Source organism: Phanerochaete carnosa (assembly GCF_000300595.1).
Source record: "Phanerochaete carnosa HHB-10118-sp unplaced genomic scaffold PHACAscaffold_5, whole genome shotgun sequence".
NCBI lineage: Eukaryota > Fungi > Basidiomycota > Agaricomycetes > Polyporales > Phanerochaetaceae > Phanerochaete > Phanerochaete carnosa.
The window spans coordinates 3,231,642-3,240,821 of record NW_006767632.1 but is presented as its reverse complement, the minus strand read 5'-3'; the positions used below and the strand labels follow the sequence as shown (position 1 = coordinate 3,240,821).

The 9,180-nt window shown below is 57.3% G+C and overlaps 2 protein-coding genes across 2 annotated transcripts; one reads left to right on the top strand and one right to left on the bottom strand.

The window, feature by feature from the left end:
• On the bottom strand, window positions 1–355 carry PHACADRAFT_257013 (uncharacterized protein). Its single transcript, XM_007396246.1, has one exon. It carries the CDS (start codon window positions 340–342, stop codon window positions 106–108), a length of 237 nt encoding a protein of 78 aa, XP_007396308.1. The 5' UTR covers window positions 343–355; the 3' UTR covers window positions 1–105.
• A 5,492-nt stretch (window positions 356–5,847) lies between these two features.
• Window positions 5,848–8,110, top strand: PHACADRAFT_257011 (uncharacterized protein). Its single transcript, XM_007396245.1, has one exon. It carries the CDS (start codon window positions 6,026–6,028, stop codon window positions 7,349–7,351), a length of 1,326 nt encoding a protein of 441 aa, XP_007396307.1. The 5' UTR covers window positions 5,848–6,025; the 3' UTR covers window positions 7,352–8,110.
• Window positions 8,111–9,180: the final 1,070 nt, after the last annotated feature.

Genomic DNA, 9,180 nt, shown 5'->3' with positions numbered 1-9,180 from the left:
GAGACTTGCTAACTTTGGGACAGCAGAAGGGGAAGCGCGCAACTTGGGCACACGACTTCAGCGGGGGTGCTTGGTAAACTTGTATCGATAAGTATCAGTCCCAGGCTACGATGAGAAGGCGCGCAAAACCTGGGCGCACGAGATCTCCATGTAATAGCGCCCCATCCCGAATCCAGGTTCGAAAGAGTTGACCAGATCGCAGAGGACAGGGCTGACGTTGATTCGTTGATCGAGGGCGGGATTCCCGGGGTCCTGTCCGTGCTGCGCGGGAGTTGGTTGGGCGTTGGTAACCGCCAGCCTGACTGATGGGCAGAGAACACAAGCGGCTGAGGCAGGCAACATTTGTATTGTGCGTGACCTTGGGCGCCATGAAAAGAAGGCGCACCTCGACCGGTCTTCTTCCTCGGACACAGCAGGCCTTCAGTAAATCTGTTCGCCCACAGTACAGCATCACGTTTATTGCCACAGCGTCGATCGCTCATATCTTCAGTTCTTTGGGGGGAAGATCTCTGGAATGGTAGGACGTTAAGCATGAGAAAAGCGCATGGCACAGGATGACGCACCGGGTAGCGTTATTTTCGCGAAGGATCAGAGTTGATCATCTACAACCGGCCTGAAGGGTATCGAGACGATATTTTATCGAAGGCTTACCCACAGACTATCTCATAACTGATATAGTCAATGCGGGAGCCAAGGGAACTCTTTTATGCGCCAAGAGCAACACATGATGTCCACAATTAAGGGGAGTAAAGCGTTTCTGCTAGCCATCAATGAGTCTCCAAGGGACTTTAGCATTGAAATACGTACAACCTGGGTTTTTAGGACAATGGGGTACCTTGCCCCCGCAGCAACGTCATACATTGCTTCTCATTATAGAACCATCGGCTTTATGCCAGAACTTACGACCGGCGTGTGGCGTCCGTACTCAACATCTGCAAAGAAGCTAGTAGCATCAGCCTATAGCCGCAACACACCGCTGATCCCATATAGGAATGTAGTCTTCAACGATACGATCGGGGAGCCAGTGGCAATAGGGGCTAGCTCCCGTACGGCGTCGGTCATGAGTGTTGTACTCACTTGGCCCCGTTACGTGAAACGTAATGAAAAAGCGACCCGGACACAGTCGTCGAGGCACAGAACGTCCAGACTCACCATGGTCGCGAGCCTCAGGGAAGGTTTAATACCGCGCTGTATCAGCAACCGGCGAGGCGAGGGTGAGCCGCGGGCTCGCGGTCTCCTGCACGGGAACGTCGAGTGGGCATTGAATACTAGACCCTTTCAGCCCTTGCGCCTGCGAGGGTGGTATCGATGCTTCGCACATGATGCAGCGATACCGCCGGAGAAGCTCGCAGTGGGCCTGTATGAGACCGATCCGATAGATATCGTCGACGCTATCGCTGTGAGAGCCTAGCCAACGAGAACATGCGCCTGCAGTATCAGTAATGGGAAATGCCGCGACCGGGGCCCACACTCGCTCTGCCCTGGACAGGGGACACCGTACGATGGGAGGCCGCGTAGGGACGCACGAGATTCTGCAAGGTTCCTGAACGTGATGCATCAGATAAGTCAGAAAGAGAGGCCATGGGACCTACCATTCTACTGTGATCTGTAATTGCGAGCGGCTATCGACCCATAGCTGGGGACACGAAAACAGCGGAGGAAAACAACAGGCGCGAGCTGTCTCTCGACCGACCAGTGTGGGCGGTCGTCCAGTGCTGCAGGACGTGAGCCTGAGAGGACGTCGCAGAGGGCGTGCCGCCGTTGTGTACGCAGAAGGCAGTCGGGACCCAGCGCCTTGGTTCGCCTTCCCAGACCGTGACGGCGGACCTCATGTCCGTCACCCTCGTCACCCCCCGCTGCGCTCGGTAGCGGAAGAAGCTGGAGGCATCCGCGGACAGAAGGCGATATACTGGCGGCGAGATGACTCGAAGGAGCTCGAACGTGGCTGATGCCTCCGACGTACGTAACCTCACGCACGCTCATTCGCTCCACCAAGTCAACTTGCGAGGTGGCGCGATTTGTCTCATTCTCATTCACATCAGCCCTTTCTAGATGAGAAGCCATGTTCGGAGGGACTCTTGCATGAACTAGAAGGAATTCGACTCCGTATACCGCCCGGATGTACCTACTGGAGAGCGAGAGCTGATTCGAGGGTTCGGGCGTTCAAGCTTTGTTATCTACAACATGCGCCGGTGGAATCTTCAGGCTAGACTTCTATAAGAAAAGAGATAACGAAAATGAAGTAGACTTACAATCATGGAGGAACGACGTCATCGCCGGCGCGCGAAACCTGAGGCGTCTGCTCAGTTCGCTACGCGCGAGCTTCGGCGACCTTACGACAGAGATTCCACTGCTGCCTTCCCACACGTCGCAAATCCCATGTAGCCGTGACGCGGGCTTGACGCAAAGAAAAGCTAGGTTATCGCTAGATTTCGCCAATCAAAACGTGGATCGCCTCGAAAAGGCGAGACGGCATACCCATGGAGAAACTTCAGCAAACGAGGCTGGCAGAATTTTCGGTATCGCGAAGAGGGGTCTTACGTTGCGCTTTGATATCCGTCCAGTTGTGCTCGAACTTTCGCGCGCGGGGGCGAGAACGTGCGTGAAGCGGTGTGAGGATGTTTTGGACGTAAAAAACGAAACAGCCATTGTTGTCTTTCGGGGTGGCGTCATTACGAGCGTTCCGACGACGTCTAGACCGGACGGACGAACATGTTGTTGCTTGGCATTTGGAGAACTGGCAACTCCGTCACAACCGGTGCGTGCCCGACTAGAGATATCAAGGGCAGGTGGCACGTTCGAGTATCCCTGCAGGCCGGCGCTACCCGAAACGCTGAGCTCGTGTGCACATATACCTATACACGACGCACTCACCTCACACGCAGCATCCAGGTTCGTGCACACGAGCAAGAAGTGAGACCCTGCCTACTACAGGCGCCACGTAACCCTTGCCGACGGCCATTCGTCATGTCGGCGGGAAAAACCCGGCAAAGCTTCCCGCTGACGACAAAGCAGTTGTCAGAAAGGCTCTACGCGCGTGCCGTGCAGCAGTCGTAAGAGCAAGCGACAGCCCGTGCTGCCCCGACGAGCCCGGCCTGGCCCTGCTGATACGAGTCCGGACAACCTTGGTTTGATGGATGCGGGCGGATGGACAGCGCAACCGCGGCCAACTCCGGGGTCCCCCGCAGCCCGGCTCATTAAGCAGTAAGCGGCGGCGTCCCTCCGCTTGGCGTCGGCGGGTGCCTAGAGTGCGTGGAAAGGGGCACAGTGGGAAAAGGGTGTACGTGGCAAGGAGAACGAGTCTGGCGGAGGTTCTGTTGCCTGGAGACCGAACGAGCCCTGGCCCCGGGGGCGGCCTGGGCAGGCTGAAGGATGAGGTGGCGCGGAACTCAATACGAACGTTCGTGGCTCCAATGACCATGCATCATGGGTGTTGCGGAAGGAATATAGTTTTGAGTGTGCGCCCGCCGCCACGAGTACGCAGGCGCCTAGCAGTTGTTCCGCAACATTTCCCCGCATATAGCAAGATTTACTGCAGGCATGATAAAAATTTTAGGAATCATACCAGCAAAAACAGCAAAAATTAGATAAAGGGTACCAATTTCTTTATATTGGCGGGTCCGAGCTGTGTTGCAATAGGAATCGTGCATATTCCTTCGACACGTCACGAAGGGGCTGCACCTTCGCTTCGTACTGGAGTAGAGAACCAAGATAGCTAATTCTCTTCTAAATGCTCCAGTTGCAGGCAGGAGAGAAGGCAATAAACGAGTACTCGCCGAAACGCGGGCCCTAGTCAGACGAAGCTAATAAGCATGTCGGGCAGGGACTCCGGTTAGAAGGATGACAGCGAATTGAATTGTATCTGATACCCACCTGATTATGTTCTCCAAGACTCCAACGCAGCAATGTCCCAATGCTCCCAGCGTGAGAAGCGTGGATAAGGACAACAGTGCACAAAGGCGAGCGTTCCCCGGTTTCCCACGCCGTTCGTCACAGCGCGCAGCAGGGGTGCCGCGGGGATACGCACTGCACATGCACGACGCCACAGCTGCGAACAGCCAACCTGAATGAGCCGGAAGAACACGCAAGAATCAGGCCGCGAAAAGCAGGGGGCACGCTATAAGAGGAGGATCTGCGTCCGCCGCGAGTCGGCGCCGTGTGGGAGAGGCCGTGAACGGACAAGCTTTCCACTTGGAACGAAACAAGTCCGTGCATATGAAAGAGACCCTGAAGGCATCGCGGTTATAACGACGGCACGATTGCCAAGACGCACGGATGCGTTGGCCCGGTCGTGCGGCAGGAAGTCGTCGATCTGGCAGGCCGTGCCGGAAGGGCGACACAGCCAGGACCAGGCGAGTTAGTCTTTGGTGCGGTTTCTGCGGAACAGACAGGTGACAGGCGTCGCGGGAGGTCTGAGAGCGGGCATACGTGTACGGACGTTGCGCGACCGGTTGCGCTGGTGACAGCGCCCGGGAAATGCTTGTTATGATTCGAGGCGCAGCTCCGCCGCCAGTACACGCTGGCCGCGGCTTGACCGTGCCTATGCGAACGCAAACACAGCATGCATCACGGCGGTGTGCGGGGAATTTGTAGTGGTCTTCAAAGGAATGTTCTGCAATATTTTGTCCCGGAGCTTTACCGACGGGATGAGTACAGGCGTATTGCACGAAGGCTGATGTGTCACTATCTTGCTTTGTCCACGGCTGAGCCCGAAAGGTGGGAATGGTATAATTAAGGTTGGGACTTACCGGGTTATGACAGGCTGGATCGGGGTAGCGGACAGCTCTGAGATAGAGATCAAACCCTTGCTGTTGATCAATGCTCAAGCGGGATGTATCTTAGGAGAAGACAGATCCGATTGGGAAAAAAAGGAGGATGAGGGGAGATAGGGACCTTCGACGAGTGTGTCAAACAAGTCAGGGAGCTGCAAGCCGCCGGAGGACCAGCTTTCAAACAGCCAGGCAAGTAGCAGAGCTGGTGAGGCCGTACATGAGGCGCTGAAATTGACAGGGTGCCCAAGGGTTCGGAAACTCGTACCTAGAGGCTGCAATCCAGGAGTAGGAGCACGTGCAGGAGCGCTGATCATGACGGAGGCGTGAAATGGCAAGAGGCCAGGCAGGGTCAGGCAGTCTCACGCACTAGACCAGATCGTAACAGTAAGAACTAGATCGAGGAGATTACTGTTGCATAGGAAGGGCGCAAGAGACGAGGACAGGAGTGCGAGGACCTTACCCGCCAAACCCGGCCTGTGACCTGTGCACCTGCGGAAGCGCGAATGAAGATAGAGTTCCAACAGGTGACTCGGTGTTGCAGGCAGGAAACACCTGGTGGGGAGGAGAGCCAATGAGTGTTATTTCAAGCCCGCGCGATAGCGAGTGTGAGCGCGGGGTGGTATTCCTGGATGCGATCCCCACACCGCTCACAGGGCGAATTGTCAGACGGTGTTCGAGGGAAGGTTATGAGGATAAATATGGCAACGGTGGGCATACCGGCGATCACCGGTGGCGGAAGCAAGCGGTTGTAGCTCCGCAGAAACGCATAGTGCCGGGGAATGCTCCCCGCACGCGTCACCAAAGCAGGCAACGCTGGGGAGCGGACGGTGGCAAGACGGTGTGGACACCAATAAAGCAGCTGATAGTCGGATTTTATACTCGTCTAGACGAGCACGAAGGCGAGGGACTTTCGCGAGTTGGCCCCAAAGCGAGAAAGGGTCAGGTGGGCGCACCCGCAGGAGTCTAGGCGGAGACGCTGGGAAGGCCTCAAAGTGGCACGTGTTACCTGAGGAGCACCAGCAAGCGGGACCCCGGGGAGTGCCATCTGCCAAGTGCTCGCTTCCACCCGCCGACCCTGCATCCCGCTTCTCTTCTTGGACTGTTAATACTTACCACCCTTCCTGCCACTCTTTCGCTTTTAACTTCCCCATCTCCCTTCATTTTCCTCCGTCACCCCCGCTCCTGTCGTCGCCCTTCAAACACTCTCGTCACCACACTCGACAGTGATCAGACACCGACGACCGTCACCCAATATGGCAACCACCCTTCAGCTTCCATCTTTCCCCCGCCACGGCATTCTGCTCAACCCCTCACCATCGACTTCGCCCTACTCGCACACTACCTCTCTGCCCGGCACACCAAACCTTGTCTCATCTCTTTCTTCGCTCTCATCTTCCGCCTCGTCCTCCTCACCGCACAATCTGGCTGAACAGGACAACTACTTCCTCACCTACGCTGCTGTGAGGGACCCATACAGTGCGATCCCTCGAGGAGGATCGTCGCAGAATCCGGGCTCTTCTGTATCGAGAAACAATTCTGCAAAGAAGCCCTCATCTGCGCCTCAGACTCGCAGGATCCGCTTTGCACCACTTCCTGAGCCCCGGAGAGACGAGCTCCAGCTCCCCGATGTTTTCCTCGACGACAGCGTCGAGAATCTGAGCAACTTCCCCGTCTCCCGTGATGCTATCGACACTCCAAGGTCCAATTCCGGTGCGCCTTCGTCACTGTTGTTTAGTGATCATCACACACCATCGGACTCCACTCCCACTACGAGCAACGCGAATCTCCAGCTCGCTTCGAGTTCGAAGCCCACCGTCGCACCCATCAATACCGCTTCCTCGAGCACCAGCGGCTCCGACAAGGACGATTCCTCGGACTGGGATATCACCACTCCTGTCTCCCCCAACATCGCCCTCTCATCATCGGTCGAGCGCCTCCCTCAGAGCTGCCCAGAGTCCCCTCTCGGCCGTCGTCCAGAGCTCTCACGAGAGAAGAAGAGTTTCACCAAGAAGCTCCTGAAACCCCTTCTCGGGCCCCTAGGACGCAGCACCATCTCGACAGAGGATGTCCTTACGCTTGGCGTCAACCAACTCTTCAGGAGCTCGACGCGCGACTCCGACGACGGCCTGTCCTCGGGCGCCGCGACGCCCGCCGGGGCCAGCACGCCTGCGCGCAGCCACTCCAAGGAGCGGAGCAGCAGCGCCTCCGATAGCGAGTGCGGATTCGGTGTGCCACTCTCACGCAGCACGAGCGACGGCGCGAAAAAGCGCAAGACGTTCCTCGGCTTCAGCCACGGCAACAGCTCGTCCAGCGACGGCGGGCTCTGGCGCACTCAGAGTGGGCCGAGCGACCTGCGGAGGGTGCAGAGCAAGGAGGTCAAGGAGAGCGAGGACGCAACGCGCCCGCGGCGCGGCAGCACCAACCAGATGTACGGCCCCGGGAGGCAGCTGAGGATGCTCAACGGCCGTGTCTACGGTGCGAAGAGGTCGAACTTGGCGAAGACGAACCTGTTCGCCAATGCTCGGTACGTCGTGCACCCCCCTTTTGTGATGTATTCGTTTGCTGACTTGTGTCAATAGCACTGACGACAACGAGTTCGTCGAGTGGGGCTACGGAGGCATGGGCAGTGTCAAGACTGCCGCTTCCGTCGGTGCGGACAACAAGTGGGCGCGCGTCCAGGGCAACTCTGCACTTGGCGTCGGCGCAACTCAAACCGGCTGGGGCAAGGACCGCCGGGAGGCCGTCGACGATGACTACGACGGCAGCAGCATGGCATGGCTCAAGAAGCGTAAGGAGCAGCGCGAGCAAGCTCGGAAGGAGGCAGAAGCAAAGGCGGCGAAGGAGGCAGCTGAAAAGGAGAACCACGACGCCCAGCAAACACCCAGCGAGGCCCCCGAGCCAGCGGCCGAGAAGTCGGAAGCCAAGGAGGGCAACCCGGAGGAGGTTGCAGCGAAGGAGGCGCAACATGTCACCACTGCTATCGCCCTCCCTGCCCACCATCGGCCAGTGCATCATCACTCGCGGTCTATGGAGCGCGTGCCATCATCGGGAAGCCACATCATCAAGGCGACGCCCGAGAGGAGAGATAGCGAGGATACCGCACGCGCGGTGTCGCCTCCAGTTCCCGCGGGTGCCCTTATCGATGCGCAGCAAGTGGCTGGAGAGATGGAGCTCCCTGAGCGTGCGGGTAACGCTCGTGTGCGCCGTGAGAGCGAGAGCAGCGCCTCGGGCGTGAGCAGCTTCGGCTCGGACGACGAGGACGCAGATGTGGAGGACAGCCCGAAGGACTCCTATGGTGAGGAGGACGAAGAGGAGTCTGAGGACGATGTAAGTAAACTGGATCTGCCCGCTTTTCGCAGATTTCACTGACTATATGCGCTTTATAGGAGGCCACTAGGCGGACATGTCTCGGAGCGGGCGTCGAGAAGATCAGCAGACACAAGGAGAAGACTGCGGCACACCCGCAGGATGGACATGGAGCGACTTAAGGAACCACTACGGCGACCTGCAGGCGAGCACTGTATTGTTTGTCGCTTGGCCCGTCCGCACCGCCTATCTTTGCCGAATTCTGAAACCAAAAGTATGCGACCGGCACCGTCGTGGGTGGTTCTACGACCCTTCAACGCCCTCTGATCCGCTCTGTCCGCCGCCGTATCCCCGACATCGACAAGGGCTTCTTGATGCTGTGTGGCCCGCCCAGGTACCCGACGTCCACCACCGTTCGGTGTTCAGGGCCTGTCTTCCGCATCCCCGCCGCACGTGCCAGCGCCATGCCCGCATATCCGTTTAATCGTGCCTTTTTTGTGCTACATCTCGCTCCCAGCCTATCCGTCCAACTGGCATCTAGAAGCGCCGCCACACCGCGTGCCACTCATAATTCCCGGCTTCCTCCACCTTGCTGTATATCGCCGCATCGCTTTCGCCCACCCATTTCACCGCCTCAGTCATTAGAACCCGCTCTGCCGTATCCCACGTCGTCTTTTTGCCGCTGCGCTGTTTGCAACGTGCGGCTGTACGCCCTACACGAACTGCCTCCGCTCAGACCTGTCTATAATCTCCTATACCATACTCCCGTCGGCCTTGGCAGGCATCCGTCGAGGACTTTTTTTTTTCATATGGGTGCTCGCTGCAGGTTGCTCGGGTCGAACCGCATTGTATTTTTCCCCCATCGCATACATCATGTCTCTTTCCTCTCTTTCCCAAGTCGCAACTCATCTGTTCCATCCCCATTATCGTGTCCGCTGGTTGCTTGCAATTTATTCGTGATTTATGCTTATCGTCGACACTCTTTTCTGGGCTTGTTGCAGCACACTGTGTATTCATTTTTCATTCTTTGCTGTCGTTGTCGTTGTTACGTCTCTAATGCTAGCAATGGATGAAATGCTTTTACACCACTCGTGCATGCGTG